Source organism: Nipponia nippon, unplaced genomic scaffold (assembly GCF_047370975.1).
Source record: "Nipponia nippon isolate SJK-2023a ecotype South Korea unplaced genomic scaffold, ASM4737097v1 scaffold_10, whole genome shotgun sequence".
NCBI lineage: Eukaryota > Metazoa > Chordata > Aves > Pelecaniformes > Threskiornithidae > Nipponia > Nipponia nippon.
In genome coordinates this window covers 12,801,064-12,828,560 of record NW_028262291.1, presented here as the reverse complement: position 1 = coordinate 12,828,560, position 27,497 = coordinate 12,801,064, and the positions used below count along the sequence as shown (strand labels likewise).

Below are 27,497 nucleotides of genomic sequence, written 5' to 3'. Positions count from 1 at the left end.
CACTTTTTATATATATTAATGTCATATGGTGTTCCAAAGAGCTGACTTTCTGCAAAGGAGTTAAGAAAAATGAAGATGTTTGTTTGCTTTACCAGTGTTAAAATGTAATTCAACAGCCACCATGGCTTTTGAAAACCTTATCTTAGCTTTGTTGTATCTGCCAAGTTGAAATATCCACTTTGTGTGTCATGAAATGTGTTTACCATGCAGCAGTTCTTTGAAGAAAATTTATTCGGTAGATACATAGAAACTCAGTTTAATCTGCTATCAGAAGCTATCTTAATTGTTATGCTGATTAGATAGCCGCTAGTGTATATTACCCAGAAGAGGTGTGACAATACTGATCGCTTATTTGTGCTAAAGTATTGCTCCAAATCTAGATCTTTGGTTTCATCTTTAAATTTTTTTTTACACATTTATATCCATATGTAACATTTTGGATTTATTTATGTTTAAATGCATTTGTTTCAGCTTGGAGAACAACAGTCTCTGGAAGAAGCCATTAGAATAGCCTCCAGAATACAACAGGGTGAAACGCCAGGGATTGATGATTAACTTCTAAAACTGCTACCGGAACAATAGAGTGAAAGGTATTTTATTTTCAATCAACAAAGGTCCATGCCAGCAGCAACCCATAAAAACTTTGAAGTTCCCTGCTCGTTGATACTCTGTACACATTTTATGCAAGAGCGAAGAACATTTTGTAAGTTTTGTGTACATAACCCTTGGAATGGACTGACATCATCTACTTCCAACCATTGTATATTCAGGAATATGGAATTAGGATTATACAGTAAATTTCCTTGTTATCCTTTCATCAGATTTCAGACTGGTCTACAAGCAAGTGAAAAAATAAATAGAAGTATTGGAATTAATTTTTAATCTCATGTACAAATAATGAAGGCATTACTGAAGATTTCAAATGTTCAAAATACTATTAAAAATCATCATTTCAGGAACCCTTACAAGTAATAAAGACGACAAAGCCTTTTAAATTGCATTCCATAAAAGGAAAAGTCTTGGATTTTGAGCCTACTGTAAATCTTCGTATTTTGATTTGTTTCATACAGATTTGAATACTCTTTAGATTATCCACCCCATCTCATTCATTGTAAATACAGACTGTTAATGCTGGAAGTGCTAATTATATTATCTTTAAATTGGATTATGTACAAAGGAGAAACTTTGGTTGTTCAATATTAAAGGAAGTAAATCTAATGATTTTGTTTCTTTACATATTTTACTGAAGATGTTACTCTCAAATTATTATGCAATAAAATATAGCAAGATTGTATTGTCTAGATAGGATGATATTGTCGTGTGACGTACTGTTTTACTTTTTAATGAGACTGAAGTTCAAGTTATTTATTTACGGCCTTGTATAAATTTTTCCAAAGTTTATTTATCATAAATTTTTGACATTAATTTTGATCATAATCCACTATAGTGTATTAAGAAATTAGTGTTAATAGTTATTTTAAACACTCTAAAACACTACAAGAATTATTAAAATAGTAATTAGTCAACCAATTTTGACTAAAAAGTAAACTACCTGTTTTCAAGAGGAATATTTTCAAATGGTGCATTTGCGGCATAAGTACAAGTACTAATAGTCTGTTTTCAACAGTTCTGAGTGCCTGCTGCTACCATTCAGTACCTAGGATATGCTGATAATCAGTGCTTTTGAAAATCAGGACACAAGTTACTAGAAAAAAAGGGATTAATTAATGATGATGTAAGTACAATGCTCCTTTCCACCTGTCATTCTGTAAAGGAAAAAAATCCGTTGTAGATAGTCTAACACATACAGTAAAACATAACTTTAAATTTTTTTATATCAAAAAGTGTCTTTACTCTTGTCTTGTTAGTAAGCTTGTTAAGCAAGTTAAAATTTTTTGGCTTCATGTAAGATTCAGTGCTTATTTTAGATAAGTGTCAAGAGCACTTCTGAAACTGAAGCCTCACCTTTTACCTTCTCAAGGGAAGGATTAAACATCTTCTGGATGAAGTGTTAATCAAGTAATCATTGTAAGTATTGTGAGGTACACATTTTACATAAAAAATAAAGTCCATAACTATGTATCTTGAGGTATTTGACCTCAGAAAGGCCAAGTTTGACTAGAATGAAGCTAATTTATTGTGAATTACTTTATCAGTGTGGGTTGCAGCCTTTTATGTTTTTCATACAGATGGCCAACTGAAAAGTGCAGTGAAAGAATACAGTACTGTGGGATAGATGTGGACAAAGCAAAGACTATTCTCTGGATCCGTTGCAAAGTAAAACTTGGAAACATTGAGGTTGTCTGTAACTTTTGTATAGGATTGAGGCTGCTTGCTCACTTAGGTGCCAGTTTTCCTGAAGTGTTGTAATTCTTGATATCCCATGGAGATAAATGTACTATGCAAGGAGGATTAATTGCCTGTCAACTAGATCAGTTTCTTAGTACTTATCACCTTTTAGAAATTAAAGATGTATCATTTGACATGAACGTTCAAGGTTTTTTTCTTAAATTTCATTGCTAATAGTTTCTGGAAACGGTGGCTGGAACGGTGGCTTTGACTTAGCAAAGAAATAACTTCGGTTCTTATTTCTTCTCGTTTCCCAGGACATTTTCTGACCACTGTACAAATGTGAGTATTCTTTCCTCTTTGATACTAGTTGGTTTGCTGCAAGGCATTCAGAACTAGCTCAGGCAGGAAAAGCTGCAGTATTTTTAAAATTATTGCTCTTACCGGTATCTTACCAGTTATTCTTGTAAAACTCCCAAGTCAAACGTTGTGCTTCCATGTTGGTGATAGCTACCCCTACAAAGGAAAACATACTTACTGAATAAATAAGCCAGACTGACTTGGACTGCTCAGGGTTTAAAAAGAAGCTGAGGTGATTATATGCATCTTAGCTGTGAGGCCTGTATTCATAATAGACTTGTTTTCAGAGTGGAGAGACCTGTGTGATTTTTCTACCCTGCTTCCATTCAGATTGGAGTAGAAGGAGCTGTTTTGGTAAGCTGATGTGTGTGTTGGTGTCAAAGGACCTGTAGTGGAGATCAGACAGGATGAAATCGGGTTAGATAGGAATATTAGTGAAAAGGATTTCAGGAGGAGGAAACAGAATATGACAAAAAGGATTGGGCTTTTGGCAGTAGAAATCTCTATTCTTTCCCCATAGATTTTACTCATTGACAGTTCTGTCTCAAAGGGAATGCTTTGGCACACTAGAAGGAAATAATTAGTAAAAGAGAAATCCTGTAAAGTAAGGCAACTCAGTATATCACTTCCTCTTACAAATTGGCTCCCACGTTTCCAGCATTCCCAGTCACTTTCTTCTTTCAGATCTGAATTCCAAGCCTACACCAACTCCTCCCTTAAAGGACTAAACCCAAAACCTCTCTAGACTTTGCAGTCAAGTTTTGCCTTTTAAATGTTTCTACCGTTTTTCACCACTGTGGGCTTTGCTTTTCTTTACTGTAGTTCAGTGCCTCTCCTGACAGTAATAAGAGAGAGGCAATTATTTTCGGTGCTCCAGGCTGATGACCTATTGTGCCAGACACACTAACATAACAATAGGACAGTTTTTACCCTAAAGAGCTAATGCCAAAGCACACATGAATAGGCTGACACTGGAAGAGTGTGTTTTTATAAGAGTAAATCCTGAAGCCTGACAACCAAAGTGGTAAACAGCCATAATCCCTGATGGTATAATTAATCTCAGCAACCGATCAGCTGACCGATACCAGAGATATTCAGGCACAGTGTGGGAGAAAAGGCATGTGGTGTCTGCTTAGCACACAAGAGAAGGACAGAGCTGATAGTCCAGATAAACAAAATGTCTGACCTTGGAAGGCAGTTCTTCCTGAACTTTACTCTAGTTCCTAACCCTCATAACCCCTCAAATGCTGCCGAGAGTAATTTGTTTGACTAGATGCTCTGGTTTCTGTGATGATTATGCTGTGCTAGAATACGGAAAAATCACTCTGCATGCTGTGTACTTCTCAGACTGCAGAGTCAGGGACCCTTCCTGACCCTTCCCCAGGGACGTGAAGCTACTTAATCGGTATTTAGCCACCAGGAAAAGATGGTATGGAGTGAGGATGTGATCAAGAGTTTCTGAATCTGGCAACTTCAGCACTACAGCTGTTGAGGTTAGTCAGATTGCACACCTCAGGATGACCATAGCTTCTACTTACCAAGATGCAGAAGTGCCCTATAACAAGCCTTTTCCAGTCACTCTTAGTTTATCATTGAATGAAAACAATTAAATGTTCTGTAAAATTTTCTGGGTACTTTTCAAATATAGAACAGATGAAATTTCACCAATAGTTGGGTGGGAAGCAAACTGATATTCTTGAGCAGTAAGGCATTAAGAGACTGGAAATGAAAGGTAATTTGTGTTCTGTTCCGCTATTACTTTACAGTTGTTTGGAACTTTAAAAGTGTATTTATTCAGCCTGCATCATTTTTGTCTCAAAAAAGATAGAAATTAACACATGCCTTGTCTTTGCAGATGCATAAATCCAAACTCCAGCTGGTTGTCAATAGTAAGGTACTCCTTTTTTTTTTCTTTTTTTTTTTTTGCAAAGCAGTATATATTTGAACACCAGATCCCCCAAAAGTATTTTTTGATCCATTGATAAAAACCTTCCAAAGCTTGAACCCCTATGACAAGAGACCAAAAAATCAAGAGCCACTTTCAGTTCTCGTGTCGTAAACTACACTCCAAATAAGGCACAGAAACAAGCTGTTTTCCTTTCGTTACGTGTATTTCAAAATGTAGCTTAGGTGTTGCCAGCAGTTTGCCGTTCCTTTGATGCTATTTTTCATTCTGCTAGTAAAGTTCACTTGGCCAAAGGAAAATCTAACAATCTAATTAGACCATCACCATTAGCAGTAAATGGTTGACACCTAAGCCTATCAGGAATGTGATACCAGACTTTTTCAACTGAGGGTTATATTCAAAGCAGACTTTAATTATCCCAATAAACAAGCTTATATCAACAAGCAAGCATTTTGTCCCACAGAATCTGTGTATTTATCTCTAATGGAAATGTGACCCCCTTAAATCCCATCCATCTTGGGTTCTGAAGAAGTAAGAGATTTTATTTGCCTTATTTTTGTTCTGTTTAGATTATTTGAAGCATTTTACTCAAAGGAATGGCAAAACATTTACACTTTCAGGGCATAAGTGATTGTGTGGCATTTTTTTCTATAACAAAACAGTGTCTTACGCTGTTTTAACTGTTAAAACCCCAGCATTTTACCCTTTCCTTTATTTAAATCCCTCACCAGCCTTTAGGTTGACTGGCTGCTGTGTTTCACTTATTTTTCTGGGGAGTTTTAGACTCTCCATCGTGTTACTGCTTGATTCTGTAGTATTTGGCTGAGAGGCTTCTGAGCAGGTATCTTAGTGAGGCAAGACAGGGAAAAGAGGCTGACTTCCTAACATCTGGCAGGTCTGCTGGCGTAACAGAAACTACCACATGGCTGTAGAAAGCTTCTGGAGAAATGACAGCATCCCAAAACTACATCTCCATAGGCTTTTTGCTTTGGTGCAGAGCTAATTCAGATTTGAATATAGGTTGTAATGACTGAAAAGTCAGAAAGTACAAGAATGGTTCGTGGGACAGACAGGATTAGCAGCTTTTTTGTTTTTAAACAGATACATTCAAGACAATGAGACAGATTTTTGAATGTATGTAGGTTCCTGAGGATGGTATTAGTGGGAAGAAGGCGACTGAGCTTCTTGAAACTCTTACTAGGCTTTTATCTTTTTATCTGCATCTTTAAAAAATGTATGCAAAATGTCTTACTTTAAATGATATGCATAAGAGATTATTAAAATGAATAGTAGTAAATTTGAAAAAAAGGCTGAGTACCTCTTTTATGGTTTTGCATGTTCCCTGAAGGAGAAAAACGAAGGAGGTTAGTGATACTGGTTAATTAGTAGTGACTATTTAATTTCTGTGCATTAGACATTTTGAGGTTTTTAACTGCAGATACAAAATCTTGACTTCTGTTCTACTCTGATCATTTTAACTTCAGCGCAGGAATGGGGCATTCTAATTGTACCTGTTTTCAGTCATAGCAATCATTCTGTCTCTTCAACTTTTAGGATGTTTTGGAGGAAATTTTTGATCTGAATACAGATTCTTTTGCCATTTACTTTGTAAGCAGAGATTTCAAGTGTTAAGAGGCAGACAGGCAAAAAGGGAGTCACTAAAAACTGTTAAGAGCATGTGCTCTCATAGTCACGGAGAAATACTGGATTGTACATGACTGCTTGGCAAAACCTGGGCTTTTTTAATGTACCCTGTACATTATAACTCCTTTCTGAGTATCTTCAGATCTTCCCTTAAATTGCCAGATTTTGGGCCCAGGAGCTGCTCTTTGGGAGGCATCTTACCTGCTGTCAAATTCTCCATTCTGTTCTCTGCCTTGTTCTCTTCTTATTTACACTTCCTGGGTGAATACATCCTTGAGAAATGCTCTATCTGCATGCAGACTATAGGCTAAAAGGAGTAAAAGGACTGGCAGCATCAGCTACAGGCATGTCTTTGGATGGAGAACCCGTTCAACTCTGGACCTTGTAATGAAGAAAGAGGTTGCCAGCTAACAGCAGCTGTTAGCAGCACAACCCCAGATAAAATAATCTTTAAACTGTTCACCTTTAAGCTGTCAGTGGCCCAGAGACAACATCTCCCAGTTGGCACACTACCACTGAGACCCGTTAGTCCTGTATATGCCAAGTCTTGCATGAACACTGGAACGCCATTGCTGGCACCGATGACAAGCACGCTGGTCCCTAGGTACCTGCTGGAACCCAGAGAAAAGCCAGGAACAGCACAGATCTGTCCCTGCTCTCGGTTCTCCAGCAACAGCCTTGCCACAGGTAGCTGTAGTGTGTCTGTTTTTCATATAAGCACCTTGACCTTCCTCCTCTTCTGCTTTTTCACTCCATTTACCCTTCTCATAATAAGATGAACTCATCATAGTGTCATCACTATCCTGGCTGATGTAGAATGGGTTTCATCTAGTTTTTGGCAGAACTCTTCCAATTTGATCAAAGTGGTTTTGGGGGACTGCTGATGCACTTGTAAGTGCAGGAAATCCTGACAAGATGGCAGCGTACCCACTTCTGCAGCAGTTTCCTCTGACAGCTAGACAAATTGGCCATTGTTCTATTTCTTTCCCATTCATCATTATTTGGGTTCCCCTGCTACCCACAAAAGAGCGAACAATGGTTTCCCTTGAGCTTGAAAACTCCTAGTTAAAAGCAGCTGTTTGTCAGTGAGCGTGTGCTGCCCCAGATAAGTATTTCTGGTAGCAAAATCTTCAGTGCACCAGAGTGATATACTTATTTGTTAATTTCAAAGCAAGTATTAAAGAAAACCAGAAGCCAATTTTGCAAATATATCTTGAAAGCCCTTAAACCACTCAAATTTGTAGGAGTATCAGTCAGGCACTGCCTGGACATCACGTTATGTGCTGTTACATCTATTTGGAGGATCAGGGCTTTAGTTTGCAAGATCTACAGAGGCTCAAAGGTGCAATTTAATCAGCTTCAGAGAATTTGGGATGAATTTGGCTCATAAAGTATGGCGCAGTGGAAGCCTGCAGAGCTCTTCCCCGCTCACCTCTCTTCCTCCTGCGATGATGTCCATTGTTAACGTGCTCTCTGACTAAGGGAACTGGCTAAGCGGTGCTTCTTAGTTAGGCTGTTTATAGGCCTCCTAATGCTAGTTATAGCGGTTGTCATGGTGGACAGGATGGCAAAGTTGTCACACTCAGTCTGGGGGAAAATCATCTTCTCTTCAACACAACCGTTGATGGTCCTGTTGAACTACAGCAAAAGAACAACTGATGCAAACATAGCACATATGTAGAGCCTATGAATGCAGTCCTTATATAGCAACTATGCATTTTGTTATAGTTACATATTTATTCAGTACTTCCCTTTCTTATTTGCTCTCAGTTTGGAAATAAACTTTCTTTTAAAACAATTGTGTTACTGCTGTTTATTTCTTTCTCTATTCCTTTTTTCCTTTCCTCTCGTATCTTTCTGTTCTCTTCAGAAATATTTCCTTCTCTGTACAAACTCTGAATTGTTCCATTTGATTCTGTCCCACTTAAACTATTCCAGTGATTAGCAATTCATTAGTTAAAGTCTATACAATAGGGCTTCTGAATTCCAGTTTGCCATTTACCCTCACTAAATACCAATGTCTGTAGTCTCCAGAAAGCAATACAGCACCAGTTATATTTAGGTTGAGTTTGGGAAGGAAACTGCAGCTTCGAGATTTCAGGGGGAAGGATTGAAAGCTTAAAATTCTTAAAAAAGCTTCTTAAAAGCTTAAATTCTTTAATCTTTTTTAAAGAAAAGGAAACTTCATATATGACTGAAGCAAGCCACAGCTAGTGGAATTGCTTCACATCTCCCTCTGTGGGCTGTCAACTGAGAAAGAGATGGAGGTTGTATTTTTTTAATAGCCTTCTCATACATCATCTGTTCTAAAATTTGAATGCTTCAGTTAGTATTTGCTATACAGTTCATTTCAGTTTTAAAAATGAGTATTTTTAATGGGACATTATTGTGATTCTAAATTATTGCACACCAGGCGTGTTTACAGCACTTGGCTTGGTATAACCGTATCTCTGTAAATGCTGCGCAATCCCATTTTCGTAGGTTATGTTGGCTACTTTCAGCTTTCTGAAACTAGTTTTCAGGAGGTTTCCATAATCTCAAAAATTGTGTTCTTGTGGTTTGCCACTGCTTGTCCTGAAAACAAAAACTGTCTTTAAGCTTTCAGGCCATTGAAAGTGTGAGAAATGTGGGGATGCGATATTTAAGCGGAAATGTTTCTATGTAGGCCTTACAGAAGAAAAGGGTAGCGACCCACACATCATGAGGCGACGGAGCTCCAAGCAAAACTGCGCCGGCACAGGGAGTGTGTGTGAGTACGGAGTTATATCAGCCAAGTTAATTTAAAATGCTCTTACGTTCGTGCGATGCTGGCGGCACAGGCCGTTGCCCCTGTGCACACTGACTGCTGTTTCAGTCCCTGCAGGGTACCAGTGAGAGCCATCGGGGACAGTTGTGGGGCCCTGTGCGGCAGCTCTCCGCAAAGGAACAGGTATTCTCAGGCAGAAGAGGTTACCAAAGGAGGAGTCGCTAGCAGAAGTGGAGTGTGGGACACTAGCATCCCCGTGGTGCTTCTTGCGTCCCAAAAGCACGCTGACTTGGAAAGCGGCAGTTGTGTGAACAGCACCGGTGTGAAAAGGGCAGAAAAAAGTATCCTGGTATTTTTGTCTTGGGCCTCAATAGAAAATCTGTCTAAAAATAATTACCTGTTGGAGATACAGGTGTCCTGTTTCAGCAGGCAGCAGAAAAGGGCCTCCGAGCCTGGCTGTTGACCGCAGCCCTTCCTTCAGCAGCAGGAACGTCTGCGCCCCGGCTGCGGGGGAACCGTGTCCGAAGTTGCTTTTGAGGCTTCTGCCCATGGACACCGGGGACCAGCAGCCCAGCAACAGGAGACTGGCAAACAAGGGAAACACAGTTAAGTACAAACTTCTGTTTTCTATTGACGGGCCCTTAGGTGTTTTAGTTCCCTATCTTTGAAGCTGTCAGGCTGTGCCGCTCTCTGTAGAGGTGTCCTATGTGTGGCAGATGAGGTTTTTGTCCTCCAGGCGAGGAGGGGTAGGCTTTGGGGCCGAGGCCGTCCGGGCACGGGCTGTCTGTCGCAGGGTCCGAGAATCCCACGTGCCCTCAGCTTTCAGGGAAGCGAGCCCCTGGCGCGGCCCGGGCACGGTGTGCCTGCCCAGAGCCTCGGGGAGCAGAGGGAAACTCGACAGGGATGCACGCCTGGCTTTCTTCGGGTTGTTCGGGGCTCTTGTGGCTGGAAAACACTGATTTTTGTCAGGACCTTTTTTACTTAAGGGGTTCATTTTAAGGTGATTTGGTACAGGAGAGAGATTGGCGGCTTACATTTGATCAAGGTGGTACGAGGTAGAACATGAAGTTGAGAGGCCAAGTTGTGGCATCTGTAGTGAGACAGCCCGTCTGATAAATGGCATCCACTGCAAATCACATTTAGAGTGAGACTTTTGGTTCGTTTGCAAGTGTCCTGTAGGAGTTACTGTTAACAGCATGGGGTGCTGTGTTTGAGGCTCCTGTGTTTCTGACTGCCTTTTAAATCACGTGAGTCGAGTTATTGGGAATGCATGCATTTTTTGGTTTGGCTAAAAAAGGCTGTCTTTCACTGGCCTAAAAGGAGTTACTGTTTTTGGGCACATGAAAGGGAGATTTTTGCGCACGGGAGCAGCCAACGGGAGCAAAACCACCTTGCTGTGCAGCGGGCAGCTGCACCCACAGAAGGGCAGGGCGCGGCCCGCCTCGGCCGGGCTGGCGGCTCGGGGTGGTCGCCCACCCAAGGCCCGCTCCCGGGCGGCACCGGCCCGGCCGCGCCCCAGGCTCCGCCGCCGGGGCTGGGCGGGGCCGCGCCCCCGGGCTAAGATGGCGCCCGGCTCGCGCCCCACGGGGCAGCAGCTTACGTGCGGCCGCCTCAGCGCCGGTCTCGGGGAGCGAACCCCGCCCGCGCCCCGCCCCCTCCGCCCGCGGCGTTCGCGCCAAAGCGCCCCGTGACGCGGCCGCGTGTCGGCCCGCCCCCTCCCTCCGTGTTTTCAAACCGAGTGGGCGGGCGTGATTGGCTGGCGTGCGCGCCACGTGACTAACGGTCGCGGGAAAGCCGCGGAGTCCGAACAGCGCGAGGCGAGCCGTGCCCGCGGGCAGCGCCGTGCGGAGCCGCCGCCGCACCCAGGGGCGTAGCGCGCCGAGGGGACGCGGGGCAGCGCAGCGACAGCGGGCGCGGCGCGGCCGGGTCCGGCCGTGAGCGGGGCTCGCAGCGAGCCGCCATGAGCTTTCTGAGCCTGCAGCAGGCGGCGCCGCCGCGGCGGGTCTCGGCCCGGCGGGCGGCCGCCCCGATCCGGCAGAAGCTGCTGTTCCTGAGCGGCAACAGCGACGAGGAGGAGGAGGACGAGGAGGAGGAAGGCGGCAGCAGCGGCAACAGCACCGGGGAGGACTCGGCCTTTCAGGAGGCGGACTCGCCGCTCTCGGCGGCTCGCACCCCGGCGCGGGGCGACCCGCCCCTGCTGGAGGAGGAGGAGGAGGAGGAGGAGGAGATGGAGCCAGCGGCGGCGCCGCTGCCGGACGAGGGGGACTCGTGGGAGGAGGAGGGCTTCGGCTCCTCTCCGGTGAAGTCGCCCGGAGCCTACTTCATGGCCGGCTCCCCCTCGCCGCCGCCCCCCCACAAGGGCCGTCGCTACTGCGGGCGCTCCCCGCCGCACCCGGCAGCGAGCGGTTACCGGGTGCGGAGCGAGGAGCCCAGCTCGCCGCTGCCCGACTACCCCGGCACCCCGCCTCACAAGACTTTCCGCAAGCTGCGCCTCTTCGACACGCCGCACACCCCCAAGGTGAGGCACCCGCCCCGCCGCCGGAGCGCTCCGCCGCGCTGCGGGGCCCCCCTGCCCGCGGAGAGGGCGGAGGGGCGTGCTGGGCCGGGCAGGGATCGGCGGCCGGCCCGCCCCTGGGGGGGCGGCGGGAGGCACGGCGCCGCGCCCCGCGGTGGAAACGCGGGGGTTCGGGGGCGGCGGGGGCCCGGGCCCGGGCGGTGCCGCCGCCCGCCCCGCTTGCACCACCCCGCCTGCCCGCAGCGCCGAGCTGGCCTCTGCCCCGGGCCGGCCCACAGCCCGGCCGTTACGGTTATGTAACCGCGGGGGGCGACGCTCGGGCCCCGCGCGCCGGTGGGGGCCGGGAAGGGGCGGGCGGCGGCGGCGGGCGCCGCGGGAGGGGCGGGGGGGGGGGCGGTGCCGCCTCGCCCCCGCGCGGGGCTCCCTCAGCCCGGCGCCCCGCTCCGCAGCCCGGGCTGCCGCGCTGTCCGCCCACCGGCCACCGCCTGGGCGAGGGGGGAGCGAAGGTAGTGCCGCGCCCCCAGTCGTGCCTTTTGTCCCGCGGGGTGACTGGGGCGTGGAACAACCCCCCCTTACATGTATACAATATATAGGTAAATGCACTTTTACAGATATATTACTTACGTATATAAACATACAAGTACCCTGGTTTTGCTATATTTTGTGGACAAGATTTTTTTAAAGGGTGCAAGTAGAATATTTAAACTCTCAAATATTTTAGTGTTCTGTGGGCATTTGTACCTTTATAACCAGAAAGTTAAAGCTTGACTTGGAATGCGCTCCCGCCTGTCTGTCAGTAAATCGGTTTGCCTTCCGCGAGGACTGCCCTCGTTGTACCGCATGCCCGTGCAAATTCAGTCACTGCCGTCTTTTGCATCAGATGTAAAAGACTGTTGGAGTAGCCGATGCTGTTAAACCGATGGATTTGAAAGCTTGAAGGGATAGGTAGCTCTTAATTCTGTCAATAACAGACTTTTGGAAAGCATTTCAACTTTTGAACTCAACACTCATGTAAAACACCGTATAGCGAATTTAAATCTAGTGATAATAGGCTCGCTTTCTTCATTACTTTTCACATAGCCCTTTAGAAGTAATCCAGGGATAATCCCCGGGGATAATCTCCCAGGGGTCTATAGACTATAGATTGAAAACAACTGACTTAAGGTGTGAGGAAGGCAACCTTGTTAATTGGTTTTCTACAGCTTCCATCTCGAATGAGGTTTCACTCGTAGAAACCGGTGGTACATGCTTGGAAATAGTAAAATCAGTGATGATGTTGTACTGACTCAGGAGCAGATGCTTTAGAGATGCAAGAGTCTTGTGGATTGTGACACTGAAAACAAGGTCTTAACACTGTAGTTCAGTGGGATTCTTAAATTAGGTGCCCAAATTTGACATGGGTTATCCAGGGGGGATTGTCTTTGGAATCTGGAAGAATCATTTGGTTAAGGTATCCAGTGGAAGTACTGAAATGTGTGTTGAGAGACACAGTGACTTAAAGGTCTTCATCCAGTCCAGATTTGGGGAGTGCAGTTGAGATTCCCAAGTATCAGCCTTCTTCCCTATGGTGGTTTAGGCTTTAGTATGTCAATTCTTTATTTTGTAAGGTGATGCTAGGATAAGGCAATACTCCTGCTTGTGATCCAATAGGTCTGTGTTTGGCATCCTCACCAGGCTGTAGGAGACTCGGGTGCAGACTTCCCTACCTAACTGGGAGAGGTTTCATCGTGTGCCTGGAAAATGCCTGGTCTGACAAATTACCACTCAAAAGATCTGCTTTGGATATTGAACTGACGATGCAACAGTGCTGTCAATTCTTGAGCAATTCTTTGTAGGTTCATGAAGAGGCATCTGTGCATCACTATTAAATCTTTTATTTACTTATTTTTTTTAGCTTGTCACCTGAATTTATAGTCGCCAAAGATAATTTTCTATGTCTGATCTAACTTCTGTATCTTGTATGTGAAAATCATGGTGATGCAGCATGGGATGGTCCATGGGTTTTCATCCGTGTTTGTTTCACGGACAAAGAATCGTCCAAGAAGTTTAGGTGATGACATGATTGAAGCCAGAAAAGCACTGCTCTCATAATCTTTCCTGTCTTTTAAAAATTGTTTTAACATTCAGTGTTTCCTTTAACTGTTTTTATGTAGAGTATAAAGCCTAATATTTTTGTTAGAATTCTTTTTGATGGAAATGCAGGTATTTAAACAACTCATGATAACTTTGATTAGAGAATATAGTAATGATGGCTTTCAAGCATGACTTGACTGTGTCTAAAGCAATATTAAGGCTATAAATGTCTTTTTTTGTCTTTTTTAATAAATATAGAGCTTGCTTTCTAAAGCACAAGGAATAGGCTCTAGCTCAGTCAAACTTCGAGGGGGCTCTCTATTTATGAATGTTGGGAAATCGGAGAAGCAAGAAGAAGATATTAGACAAACACCTCATGTGAACATTAATCCCTTCACTCCGGATTCCATGTTCCTTCACAACTCTGAAGGAAAATGTCGTAGGAGGAAGAGAACACACTGGAATGAGTGAGTAACTTCTATCTTCCTTTGTTAAGCTTATCTTTAGAACTATTTTAGCTGCAAAAGTTTTGCTACAAATTGCTTCTATGAAAGTATTTTTCCTTGCAAATCTGTTAGTGTTGCATAATATAGCTCTTAAAGTATCTGCTTTGAGGTGCATGATATTAGGAAATAATCATTTAGCACTAGGTCTTTTGATTCGTATACAGAGAGGATAGACTAGGGTGTGTCTTACAGTCTTTTTACCTGACTGAATGAGCTACACACACAGTCTTTTCTTGAGGAGGGAAAAACACATTAAATACTAGTATGAAACGTGAAGAAAGAAATGACAAAGATATTAGCATGATACCTTTATTTTATGATTTTGTGCTTACAAATGTCTAGCATTAGTTAAACTAAACTTAGGTATAATGGGAGAATTACATCTCGGAAGAATCAACAGCTGCTAGACTTCAGTTTTAAGTTTACTTAAGCCATATTACTTCTGCAAAAGTAACTGGTGTGAATTTCAGCTCTTGTGGAGAGGACATGGAAGCAAGTGATGGAGAGCCTGAAGATGAAACTATCAGACCTGCTAAGGTAATTAATCTTTAGAACTTGATACTAAGTTTTTGGCAGTTTGTGTATCTGCAGATCTAAGTATTTTACTTTCTAATCTTTGCAGAGGATAACAATAACAGAAAGTAATATGAAGTCACGGTATGCCACCGAATTTCATGAGTTGGAGAAGATTGGATCTGGTGAATTTGGTTCTGTGTTTAAATGTGTGAAGAGGCTTGATGGCTGTATTTATGCAATAAAGCGATCCAAGAAACCCTTAGCTGGCTCAGTGGATGAGTGAGTATTTCCTGCTATTAAAAGTCGCCTCTTGGTGCTTTTTCCTCTCATGTCTCTTTGTATTGGTGTCTAGAGAAGGCGTTTAAGAGAAAAATGTAAATATATGTGAATTAAATGTAAAACAGATACAGTTTTGAAGTCACTTTACCCCCCCCCCCCCATACTGTGCAGTACTGGGGAGGAAAGGCTACTTGGCCTTTCTCCTAGCAGGTGTTTGTCCCAATATTCTGTGTGGAAACAGATTGCTCTCATCTGGAAAGTAAGAATAATGCTTACTTGTATTAATGGCAGGAGGGACTATATGAATAAACTGCAGTGATGATCCTTTGAGATATGAAAGGAAAGCAATATTCCCAACTAGGTCCTCATCCTTGTCAACTTGAGTGACATGCAGATTAGTTAAGTCAGTTTTGGGTTATTTTTTGGCATTTGTAAATGAGCCTGCAACTCGTGACTTTATCCCCCACTGTTCTAATAGTTACAATATAAAACTCCACAAGTTTGAGTTGCTCAAAATTGCATACCAGACTTACACACAAGAAGTTAGGAATGTTGAGTTCAGTCATACTCCTGGCTTATGATCTTCATTTTTTCTTCCTAAAACTTCAAGTGATGCTTCTCAAAGCTTGCTGCTGGTTAGAAAGTATGTAATGGAAGTGGTAGCTTGCTCAAGAATTACCTGCAATAAAACCTGTTTTTTGATGTTCCATATACTTAGTCTTTTAATACAATGTAAATTATTTTAGCTGTTTGGATATAAATACAAATCCACCTTAAGGTGCTATAGAACTCATTATGAAGATTTTAATTAGAAACCTGAGCTGGCAGAGGGGCATGATATTATAATAAGTGATTTTTATCAAACTGAAATTGGTCTAACTTCACCTCATAATATTCTTGTGTACTGTTAATTTTTGTGACTGTAACAGGCAAAATGCTTTAAGAGAGGTCTATGCACATGCAGTTCTGGGACAGCATTCTCACGTAGTAAGATACTACTCTGCATGGGCAGAAGATGATCATATGCTTATACAGAATGAATATTGCAATGGTAAGTAAAGTTTATCACTTGTTCTGAACTTGCTTTCAAAAAATCTAATTTTTGAAGGTATACAGGTATCTCTACAAATCCCTAGCACTAGTTAGGAATTGATGGTCCTACACATAGCTCACACCATCGTCTCAAATGTGTCTGATGTTCCTCTCTGTTGGAAAAGGCATATCAGATATAGGAAGCAAAAACTATACAAAATTGCAGACAAAGTCTTAAGTGTTCAAGAATATTGGAAGTACAGTGAGACATTTGCGAGTAGCAAAACTGTTCTTCTGTACTATAGTACAAACTGGAATAGAGCAAATTACGAGAGTTTCCTTTAAAAAGGGAGGTGGACCTGATTTCTGAAGCTTTTTGCTGTGGTTGATACTCTGCCAGAGATTTGGAAGAGGGAGAGAGGTCTCTTCCCTTGTGTTGGTATCCTGTTAATTTGCACAGCAACTACAGCAGAAAAATAATTATATTACATGGCTATAAACAGGGGATACAGCACTAGATTTTACACTTTGTATGTATCATCAGCAAGTTCTTGGTGATATATTCATGGTTAATTTTGGAAGGCAGTTGTACTTACTTTTGGAAGCAAGTTGTCATTACTTTGTCAACTGTTTGATGTGAAATAATTAGTTGTTTTCTTTAATGTTGTTTTAGGCGGTAGTTTAGCAGATGCCATAAGTGAAAATTACAGGAATATGCGTTATTTTACTGAACCAGAACTGAAGGACCTGCTACTTCAGGTGGCTCGAGGCTTAAAGTACATTCATTCAATGTCACTGGTACACATGGATATCAAACCTAGTAAGTTTGTAAACTGCTTTACTCTGTATTCACAACTCCCTCAGTTAATTTAATCTGCCGTAGAAAAAACGAGCGGTTAGCCACACCTTACTAACTGTAAATTCTTCACTGAAGTTCTAAATAGCAGTACAAAGATGTCAGTTATAAAATTGGCTAGCAAGCTTAGTGTTGTTGAGTTTATCTTGGGTCCTTTTTGTGTAATTGACTCTACTTGCATAACACTTGGCTCTCCTCCCAGCAGAGGGGCCAGAGCGAGTAAGTTATAGTTTCTTACTCTACGAACTGGGTATGTATACAACTAAAACTTCTGTGTGGCTGAAGCAAACCAGTGAAACTAGATGAAGTAGAAATTGGACAGAAATGTTTTTTGGTTTGGTTTTTTTTTTTTTTTAACAATTCTGCTCTTTTTCAGGTAATATTTTCATATCTAGGACATCAGTCCCGAGTACAACTTCAGAAGAAGGTGATGATGATGACTGGTCGTCTGATAGAGTCATATTTAAAATAGGTGAGAAGCAGCACACTTGTGCTCAAAAGAATTGCATTGTCTACTTGTCTTCTGAAAAATAACTTTCTTTTCTTTTTGCAGGTGACCTTGGTCATGTAACTCGAGTATCTAGTCCACAAGTGGAGGAAGGTGATAGCCGTTTTCTTGCAAATGAAGTCCTACAAGAGGTAACTGTTTTGTTTGTGGAAAATAGTGATGTTAGGTCTGCATGCTGTTTTCTTTAGAGTAATGAGTTGCTGTCTGCCGCCTCCTTGCTGGAGGAGAAACTTCCTAAATGGTATCCCCTTGAACACTGATAGTACTTAAAGGGGAATGTAATATTGTAGATGTATTCAGTGCTGAATAGTTTAGCTGATTGTTAGATTTCTTCTTACACTGGGTGGCATGCGTAGTAAATTTATTTTTCTTTGTTTTTCAAGAACTACACTCATTTGCCGAAAGCAGATATTTTTGCTCTTGCTCTGACTGTTGTCTGTGCTGCTGGGGCTGAACCACTTCCAACTAATGGGGACCAATGGCATGAAATTCGACAAGGAAAACTACCTAGAATACCACAAGTGCTTTCTCAAGAATTACTAGACTTACTAAAAGTAAGAACGCTTGTACCAGTGGCTCACTGATTAGTGTAATTTACTGTATTACTGGCCTTAACTAGAATGCCTTTTTTTCTTTTTTCCAAGGTTATGATTAATCCCGATCCAGAGAAAAGGCCGTCAGCTGTGGCACTAGTCAAGCATTCAGTGCTTCTCTCTGCTGCAAAAAAGAGCGCGGAGCAGCTCCGGATAGAACTGAATGCTGAAAAATTCAAAAACTCCCTCTTGCAGAAGTAAGTAGTTCCTTGGGGTCCTTAAATATAACTTAATTTCTAGTGGGTTTTCATATGATAGTAGCGTGATGATAAAACAGGACTGTCCCTTGTTTCTGCATGAGGTCGACAAATCTGTATGCATGTACATATCTGAGAGTACAAAGTGGGTTATGTAACTTCAAAAAGGAACTTTCTTCATAGAAGGAACTTCTTGAACACTCTAAGGGAATCTCAACTACACTATTAGTATTCAAGGCATGCAAAACATTACAGTTTAAAAAAAAATGTTTCAAGCATAATGCATACTTTTGCGACATGTATAGTGTAACTTACATCTATATTATTTGAGTCTGTGTTTTCCTAGGTCATCTGTACATTGAAACATGTTGGAAAACAGGACTTAAATGAGCTGTTTCGAACTTAAATTAAATGGCACATCAGGAATGTTTTTAGACTAATTTGACTTTTACACAGTGGTGTTATTAGGTTACCAGAGAATCATTTGTATTGAGAGGTCATCTTGTCCTACCCCTCGTTCAAACGCTCAACTCTGAATTCAAACTTTGAAGAAGAGATTCCCTTTAGGAAAGTCTGATTTCTGCTTAAGTTTCAGAGAAAGAGTTACTAAGTTAAGAAGCAATCATCTGAATCTTTCACTGCAGTTAACTTTGCGAGTACTATAGGCGGGCTTGTATGAGGGAATATAGAACAAAAGAGGGGAATAAAGAACACTGATTACTTTCTGACTGGATTGTTTTGAATGAAGATGTTAACTTTGCGTTTGGATTCTTCCATTGCTATCTGCTTATCTTGTCATTGCTACAGTCTGAATGTAGCCAGACTTGCCATTTTAGATGGTTATCTTTATAATATTAATTATACTGACTGCAGAAAGAATAATTTGACACTTTGTGCAGGTTGTTCAAGGACAGATTTGCTGAGGTAACTTGCTTGCTTGTATAAAGACAACATATTTTTGTATCATGTGAAAGGGCAAGTTGGCAAAGCTAGTATTTTGTGAAGACTACTTCTGGGCTGGCAACAAGTCGGGTACATCTTTACAAAATAACTGTAAATGCAAGAATGATTTAAAAGGAACACTTATCCACAGTAATTTTTAACGTGTGGGATAGTGTTCCATAAAATTGTTCAGGTAGGTATTTTGGGGTTTTTTTGTTTTATTTTTGTTTTTTAACACTCCTGCATTTGACCCATTTAAGATACCACTTCTGTATGTAAGTTATCATCAGTGAAAGGAATCCTTGTAAGGAAACTCAGCTGTTCTACTGTGTTGTCTCCTTCAGAGGAAGGAAGAATGCAAGATTAGACTTCTGGGGAAGAATGGAAGTATACTGTAAAACCTAATTTCCTGGTACTGGTGTGGTGGGTGGGTGTGCACACGAGTGTGCGTTTGTGACTGACGTTCAATCTTTAGGGAAGATGACTAAAAATAGATTGCATTCTCTTGCAGCGAACTGACACAGTGATAATGTGGGGAGGATTAGATGGGGCACAGGTGTTAATGAATAATACTTTGGCTTACAAGAACGGGAGTAGCTTATTAAACTAAAACATGTAACTTTAAACTAAATACACCTACACCAGTATGCAGCAAGCTTGTAAAATTTGATCTTGCTTTGGAGCCCGGATGTGAAGTAAGATTACAAATACTGGTTCCTACGGTGGAGAAAGTTCTTTGAGGGGTAGTTTGAGATAGGAGAAGGAAAAGAGTCTGGGAGGGAATCCTTACACTTAGCCATATGCAGCATTTAAGGAAAGGAGAAAAGGGGTGTGTGGGGAAACCCTTGATAAAGATAACTTTGCTTTTTAGTCAGACCGTTTCATAGTTTTGTCCTGAGTTTTATTTAACTTCATCTTCAGACTGAGTATTGGTAATTCTCTGAAACAGAGTAGTTGACAGAATGTTGCATGGGGACAATGATCTGTGCTACCTTCAGTGACTCAGCCGTGCAGTTTTGGGCTCAAATTTTGATGTTGGGCAATAAAAGATTTAGGTGGTGATAAGCTTTTGATGTGGGTGTGCAAAAGGAAAAGGATGGTTCCTGAGTTCTCTGTTGCCAGTTACGTTCATCTAAGTGTGTGTCTGTTTGTCTGAATCTTCCACAGAAGTTCAGTTGTGGCTGAATGCTTCATTTGGGCAAACCTCAGTAATTAGCTCTTCAGTGATTAATCATACGGTTGGTACTAGAAAGGAAGCAGCGTCCTACCGTGTTCTGGTAATTGAAGTGTTGAGCTGCTTATAAAAGGCTGGATATCGAAATCTGACTGAGTTGTGTGAATTTGTCATTTCCTTCCCTTGTTGTTCAAAAGAAAGAACATCTAGACAAGTAAGGAACATCCCACTTCTGTCCTCTGGGTTGTAAACAGGTGGATGCAAATGATAATGGTCTTAGTATGACCTAAATTGACGACAAGTCTTGAGTTCTGAACTGCTGTAATGCATTTGAAATGCTCTTGCTGTGATACGCCTGTAGTCCTTCCGATACCATTGCATAAGTGTGACTCTCTCAATGTCTTGCAGAGAGCTGAAGAAGGCACAGATGGCAAAGGCCGCAGCTGAGGAGCGAGCACTCTTCACTGACAGAATGACAACTAGATCTACGACACAAAATAGACCATCTCGACTCATTGGAAAGAAAATGAACCGCTCAGTTAGTCTTACTATATACTAACTATGAAGTCTAAAAGAACTACTGAGGATGGCTATAGCATTTCTGCCAGACTGAAGCCTAAGGAATTGAAGGAAGCATTCAATTCCTGGTTTCTTGTCCTGTCCTTGATAAGTGTCGCTAGTTTTACAGGAATTGCTTCGGGGTTTTTACTTGTACAATATGGCTGATCAGCTGTATTAACCATTTGAGTTAATGGACTCAGTTACTATCTTGTCTATAGAGGATCCTGGATGTTAATCCATAAGCCTTTCAGTTACACTGTTAGATGTTACATCGTCCCAGGGTTAACCACTATAGTGGTGTGCTGCTTTGTAGTGTTACGGCATTGTAATAAGAAGTAATATCCCTAATGATCTTTAAGAGGGAGGGAGGGGGCCTTGCTTTGATAGTTACTGATTTTTTTGGAGCAGAGGGGAATAAATTTTGAAAGACAGGCTTTAAGGCCACCTACACTCAATGTACCTGATGTCAGGTAGACTTTTATTGTGAATTTTATTTGTATATTCAACTGGGAGCACTTTGTAGGCATTGCATAAACCACAGCTTAGAAACCTGTGGAATTAAGTGCCGTGTGGAACTGCTGCTATTTTTAGTTTGTTGTCCTCGCTGTAAACTGTAGCATTAAAACAATCATTATTGTGTTAATAGGCTTCTTGTTAAAACAATTACGTGAAACAAATCTAAGCTGCGTTTTAGTGAAGGCAGCATTTTTCTCTCAAAGCTAGTGCATTGTGAAATAATGCACCAATTTAATATTTGGACTCTGTATTAGTGTAGTGCAATTGTTAATGTCTTGGCTATTGGTGTTTTGTAATTCTTTCTAATAAGGTTCTCTAAATGTTGGTATTCTCTTCAGTTGTCCATTCTTGAGGCTATTGTATATTTTTTTTTTTAATGTTGGAGTACTTGTAAATAATTTAGTGTAAGTGTTCAGGTTGTTCTTCATTGTTCATGTACATAAGTTTGACCGTGCTTATAGTATACTATACTGAAACTGCAGTCTGAGATGCCAACAGACAAAGCTTCACTATTCAGTTTTAAGTTCCAAAATGAACAGAATGTGGCTGTCAGAACCTGTACTGATGTTGGACCTAGGCTGACAGATGTTGCTAAAAAATAGAACTGTTCTAATTGCTGGCTTGTCTCTTCATTAATTTTAGTTTAAACAATGTTTCCCATTTGTGCTCTATTTGTTCTTACTAGTGTTGAATTTGAATATTAAAGTTAAAAGTTTTGTTTAATATTGTCTAACACTTATTTAACTCTATAGTTGTGGAAATAAAATATTGAGTCAGGAATATACTATGGCAAGTCCTGATTAGATTTGCTTTCTGCTCCTGTGTAATGCTTGTGGTTCCCTCTCATGAGAGTGGGACTGAGGTAATACACTCGCTGATAGTTATGTTAGGAGAGAAGCACCACAGTCTGTGCATTAGTATCTATAGCACTCTGTCTCTACAGCTTCAGAAATGGTACTGCATGTTGGAAAGATGAAGCCCCTGGAAGATTTGAAGTGGAACACGTGACTGTGAAGACAGAGGATTAGATGAAACTGTGAAGAAAGACCTGGGTCTGAGGTAAGGAGGAAAACTCATGAATTGCTGAGAATAGGCAGAGAAGTGCCTACTTATAGTTGGGAAGAAAACAGTGGGAGGAATTGCAATAGCCCAGGGAACAATAACAGCATGTTCTGTGGCATGGATGCAGAATATTTATGCATTTGTATTCCACCTCAATTAAAGAAGAGAGAGACAGTAAAATTAATAAAGGCGTAACAGATTAGTCTGTTGGGGAAGCTTTTACATTGCTGTATTAAAGAGTCAAATGAGACTATCAGAGAAGCTGTCCGTGAATTGAATGGACTATCATAAAATTTAACTTCGCAATTAGCAAATGAAAACTGCTAAGTAGCTTTATTTGTAAGAGGTCTAGGTGCTATTCATACATGACAGTGAAATTGAGAGGCTTGGTTTAGGTAACTTTATTCTCTGAATATGCAGTTCTCAGCAGTAAAAACTGATAGACTGGAATACCTTTAAGTTTTCACTTTGTATGATAGTCCTGTCTTGTTTGTGAGAGAACTTAGAATATCTCATATGGTTTTGCTGCAGCATTTTAATGTTCATCTACACTAAAGGAGACATCTCTTAAAGCATACTTCTAAGCAGTCATAAATATCATTTGGTGGGGGATCAACAAACTTAATAAGCCTTTCTTCCTCTACAGTGTAAATAAATTTGCTCTGCCTATGATAATTATGTGCTTTTGCATCACTCATTTTCAGAGGCTTGTAACATCAGTACAGGTATTGCTGTGTAAACAAGCCGTGTGCAGTAGCTACGTAGGCTTGTAGAGGTGTACTCTTCACTGGGTAAAAAAATGGCTGGACAGCCGGGCCCAAAGAGTGGTGGTGAATGGAGTTAAATCCAGTTGGTGGCCAGCCACGAGTGGTGTTCCCCAAGGCTCAGTACTGGGGCCAGTTCTGTTTAATATCAATGATCTGGATGAGGGGATCAAGTGCACCCTCAGTAAGTTTGCAGACGACACCAAGTTGGCTGGGAGTGTTGATCTGCTGGAGGGTAGGAAGGCCCTACAGAGGGACAGGCTGGATCGATGGGCCGAGGCCAACTCTAGGAGGTTCAACAGGGCTCAGTGCCAGGTCCTGCACTTTGGTCACAACAACCCCATGCAATGCTACAGGCTTGGGGAAGAGTGGCTGGAGAGCTGCCCAGTGGAAAAGGTCCTAGCGGTGCTGGTCAACAGCCTGCTGAATATAAGCCAGAAGTGTGCCCAGGTGGCCAAGAAGGCCAGTAGCATCCTGGCTTGTACAAGAAATAGCGTGGCCAGCAGGACCAGGGAGGTGATAGTGCCCCTGTACTCAGCACTGGTGAGGCCGTACATCGAGTACTGTGTTCAGTTTTGGGCCCCTCACTACAAGAAGGACATTGAGGTGCTGGAGTGTGTCCAAAGAAGGGCAACAAAGCTGGAGAAGGGTCTGGAGCACAAGTCTTATGGGAAGTGGCTGAGGGAGCTGGGGTTGTTTAGTCGGGAGAAAAGGAGGCTGAGGGGAGACCTTATTGCTCTCTACAACTACCTGAAAGGAGGCTGTAGTGAGGTGGGGGTTGGTCTCTTTTGCCAAGTAAGAAGCGATAAGATGAGAGAAAATGGCCTCGAGTTGCACCAGGGGAGGTTTAGATTGGATATTAGGAAAAACTTCTTCACTGAAAGGTTAGTCAGGCATTGGACCAGGCTGCCCAGGGAAGTGGTTGAGTCCCCATCCCTGGAGGTATTTAAAAGCTGTGTAGATGTGGCACTTAGGGACATGGTTTAGTGGTAGACTTGGCAGTGATATGTTAACAGTTGGACCTGATGATCTTAAAGGTCTTTTCCAATGTAAACAATTCTATTCTACTGCTGGTCACAGGTTTTGTATCTGCCATGGAAGGGATGCCCAGCGTAAGCCGTGCAACTGAAATGGCTTTGGATGTTTTAACTTTCTCCTGGGTGCCAAGGAAAATGTTTAAAAAGGAGCTTCAGGGTTTTTTACTAGTTTACGGGAGCAGTAAAATGGTGAAATTTTATCTCAAGTTTTCATAAGGTTTCCTGAGGCCAGTGGTGAGGCTGAGAATCCTGGCCCCAACAGTGGCCAGTGGGAAGAAGCAGAGAATTTGGAAAATGTGTGTTAATGCTTCCCATGAATACTCCCAGCATCCAGTGGTTCATGATTCAGATGCTTGCTGAGTGAGAAGTGGTATTTATTTTTACTGACGTTGAAGGGTTTTTCTTTTTTAATAGAAACAATCTTACAGTAATTTTGGTAGCTTACGAATTTATTGTAAAAACAACATTTGGGCAAAACTTGTATGTAGTTAAGCAAGCCACCTTTTCAGGTGGAAGAAGCTACTAGCCTCTCACAAAATGTAGAAAGTCAGATGTCAGTTGAAGAAATTCTACCAAGCATGGTATAACAAGATGAACTTTGGCACTTTAAGAAGAAAGCTTTATCGCAATTTAAGAAGCAAGCATTAGAGTTGGGTGGCAAATGTGTTATTCAAAATAGCTACATTTAATGTTTAACCATTTTTTTCATTAATTCATCTAGCTTAATTTTCCAATACAGAGGTAGCATAGTACCTTAACTTTTTTTGATCAGAGTACCTGATGAAGTACTACATAGAAAGAGAACCTAAAAATAACTGAAAGCAGGTATTTCATATCCCTGCCTCTTCTAGATGTTTGTCTGCTTCTCTGTCTCCTGTCATTGAATATAAATCCAGTGTCTATAATCCATCTTCTAATGATATGTTACTGGATGACACTACCTGTCTAGTCTTGCTGAGTCTTGCTGCATCTTGTGCCCAAAGAGTGGGTGGTGTGGTGGACTAAAGCTCTTACAGAATGAGTTTCCTGTAAAGACATAACAGCGCTTAACGCTGGCAAATGCTGCCTTCCAAAAAAGTATTCTGAAATTGTTCTATCTAAATGATTTATTTGTGGATGAATTGTCGTCTTCTATTTGACTGTACAAAACTAATTCTTGTTGGAAACAAACAAAAAGTATTACCCCCCCCCCCCCAACTTCTTAACGTGAATTTCAGGTATCAAGGACTGATTAACTTTTTGGATAATTAATCTTGTGAATCAAACCTTTCCATGGACTACCTGTAGAAGTAGGGTCCTTAGTTTTTAATTGTTTTGCAGGCTAAGCCATTATAATCAAATAATAAATGCTATATTTTTAAAATATTTTGAATCACATATGGTATTCAAATACTATATGAAATTCTATTTATGCCATTACTATTGAAACAAAATTGGATGTACTTGGAGAATTTTTTTTCCAGAAAACAGTACTGTGATAGTCATGCATACTACTGGTCCACTCTAGCCATGAAGGCCAAGAGATGGACGAGGAGTATGTCTGTAAAGAGAAGTTAGCACCTTCCAGCTGGAAACTATGGCAGAACTAGAAATTGTTCTACTTTCATAGATTGCATATTTAAACTCCCAGCAATTTTTGCCATGAATTCACACAGGGTTAACCAGCTAAAATTACTAAGGTCATCTTAGTATCTTTTTTGGTTTTGTTTTTGTTAAGCTATTGATACACAGTATTTGTCTAGTTTTTTGGGTTTTTTTTCAGTTTCCAACTGTCATACAATCATAGAACGGTTTGGGTTGGAAGGGACCTTTAAAGGTCATCTAGTCCACCCCCCCTGCAATGAGCAGGGACATCTTCAACTAGAGCGGATTGCTCAGAGCCCCGTCCAACCTGACCTTGACCTATTGGCTCACTGATTTCCTGCTCCCCCCTCCCTGGGATACAAGCTGTTGATTACCACAGACATAATAATGTGTTTTATTTTAGTTGAGATGGATCTGAATTAGTAAGATGTAGAACCTGAAAAACTTACTGGCTACTTGGCTTTTTTTTATGAAGTTACAGACAAACTTTACCTCCACCTAGAAATGGAGGTAGGCACTGCTTGTATATTTGAAAACAGGATTTCAATTTCATAGACTGCATTACTTTAGACTATAACATTTAAAAGTTTCATGAATAAAACTATACTTAGTCACCCTATTCTTGTTCAGCTGGGGGGGGGGGGGGGAAGCACCATGCATTGTTTGACTCTCTACCAAAAGCTGACCAGCTTGACCTTGTCTTTAATTTGTTTTGTAGTCTCCAGCAACACCTGCTGGACAACAGTCAACTGTACACTAAATTTTTGTCTTTAAAGTGTTTGCACACTAGTATGACACTCAACCCTGAAAGTTAGAAACCATTATCTTGTTCTGCAGTAGTGACTGAGCATTCTTGCCAGCAGTAGCTCAGGTAAGTGTTGACTTTTATTTTTTTCATCTGCACCCACCCCTTCAGATCTGTAGGCTTGGAAAAGGCATCTTTGTGATTTCACCATGTATGTGATTTGGTATATAACATGTATGCATGCTTAATAAATCTGTGCGTGTGTGCTACCTATGAATATCACTGCTATAGCTGTGCTTGAGGACTCCGGTCTAAAGTAACGGCCAGCAAGAGTCAAAAGCAGGGCTGTTCCCTGCTTGAACCTTACCTTCTTTCAGTGAACCATGGAAACCATCCGAGAGTGAGCTGCGAGCTCCCCTGGTTGGAGGCTGCCGAGCTGACGGATAGGTTCTCATCTCAAGAAACGCTGCCGAGAGAAAGCAGGAAGAAGCAGCGACTGGGCAGGACAGCACACAGGAAATTAAGGTCCTGCTTCTGTTTAAACAGTTGGAATTGGATGAAGATGCTATCTTCCCAAAGTATAATGGGATTGGGGTAGGGGAAAAGGAGGTGCCCCGAGGAGAGAATATTGCTGTGCCTAATTAAACAGGAAGCAATTTATTACTGTTGCTCAGAGATCTGAGGTTGTACATGCTTAAAAATTATCTGAGATTCTGGATAGTCTTGAAAAATCTGAAGAATTGGTTTCAAAGAGCTTTGTTTTGCTGGTCCTTTTACTCCCTTCTTATATTCAGCATCAATATTTAGCATGACATCTGAATAACCATGCTGGTCTAAACTGATTTCTGTGTTTGACTCAAGATGAAAGCAGAATAACTGGCCTAATTCTAATTAATGATCTTCTATGTATCCCTAGTGTTACTGCCAGATAGATGGGCTAATGGACATAAAAACTGCTGCTGTTACTGAATTACCATTTATGCACGGGAAAAGATTCTGCGTGTTCAGCCTGCATCCTGATGGAGAAGATCTTGTTCATCTATCGATTTACAGACAACAGAATGCACCACTAAGGAAAGTATTTTAGGCAAG

The 27,497-nt window shown here is 41.8% G+C and overlaps 2 protein-coding genes across 36 annotated transcripts in view; both read left to right on the top strand.

Moving 5' to 3' along the window:
- The window catches only part of ZNF143 (zinc finger protein 143), a 42,619-nt gene extending 40,136 nt beyond the window's left edge, over nucleotides 1-2,483 (top strand). For 10 of the 13 annotated variants that reach the window (XM_087745424.1, XM_087745379.1, XM_087745419.1 and 7 more), the window contains one exon: nucleotides 472-1,301. In XM_087745424.1, coding sequence (XP_087601550.1) covers nucleotides 472-555 — 84 coding nt within the window. In that variant the 3' untranslated portion in view covers nucleotides 556-1,301. Of the gene's footprint in view, nucleotides 1-471 lie in introns of all 13 variants that reach the window. The other 3 variants (XM_087745369.1, XM_087745360.1, XM_087745346.1) reach the window with 3 other exon arrangements.
- On the top strand, nucleotides 1,626-27,478 carry WEE1 (WEE1 G2 checkpoint kinase). 23 transcript variants are annotated; one of them, XM_087745247.1, is made up of 18 exons: nucleotides 1,626-1,735; nucleotides 1,982-2,028; nucleotides 2,527-2,631; nucleotides 2,937-3,003; nucleotides 4,505-4,543; nucleotides 8,865-8,948; nucleotides 9,054-11,463; nucleotides 13,792-14,000; nucleotides 14,510-14,576; nucleotides 14,662-14,834; nucleotides 15,764-15,885; nucleotides 16,540-16,686; nucleotides 17,099-17,194; nucleotides 17,276-17,361; nucleotides 17,614-17,784; nucleotides 17,875-18,020; nucleotides 20,545-20,674; nucleotides 22,157-22,272. In XM_087745247.1, exons 7-18 carry the CDS (start codon nucleotides 10,906-10,908, stop codon nucleotides 22,187-22,189), a joined length of 1,938 nt encoding a protein of 645 aa, XP_087601373.1. In that variant the 5' UTR covers nucleotides 1,626-1,735; nucleotides 1,982-2,028; nucleotides 2,527-2,631; nucleotides 2,937-3,003; nucleotides 4,505-4,543; nucleotides 8,865-8,948; nucleotides 9,054-10,905; the 3' UTR covers nucleotides 22,190-22,272. The 23 variants fall into 23 exon arrangements, 19 of the variants coding, with proteins under 19 accessions (XP_087601373.1, XP_087601355.1, XP_087601365.1 ...); XM_087745229.1 differs by having other exon boundaries at nucleotides 1,929-2,028; nucleotides 2,607-2,631; XR_015701622.1 differs by lacking the exons at nucleotides 1,626-1,735; nucleotides 1,982-2,028 and adding exons at nucleotides 26,498-26,531; nucleotides 26,783-27,478 and having other exon boundaries at nucleotides 2,597-2,631.
- Nucleotides 27,479-27,497: the final 19 nt, after the last annotated feature.

What these genes read in the sequence shown, in the direction of transcription:
- WEE1 (XM_087745239.1), top strand. Translation starts at nt 10,906, where the DNA reads ATGAGCTTTCTGAGCCTGCAGCAGGCGGCGCCGCCGCGGCGGGTCTCG. An exon ending in TAGAGTCATATTTAAAATAG is followed by an intron (nt 17,195 to 17,275) that starts GTGAGAAGCAGC and finishes TTCTTTTTGCAG; the next exon opens with GTGACCTTGGTCATGTAACT. An exon ending in AATTACTAGACTTACTAAAA is followed by an intron (nt 17,785 to 17,874) that starts GTAAGAACGCTT and finishes CTTTTTTCCAAG; the next exon opens with GTTATGATTAATCCCGATCC.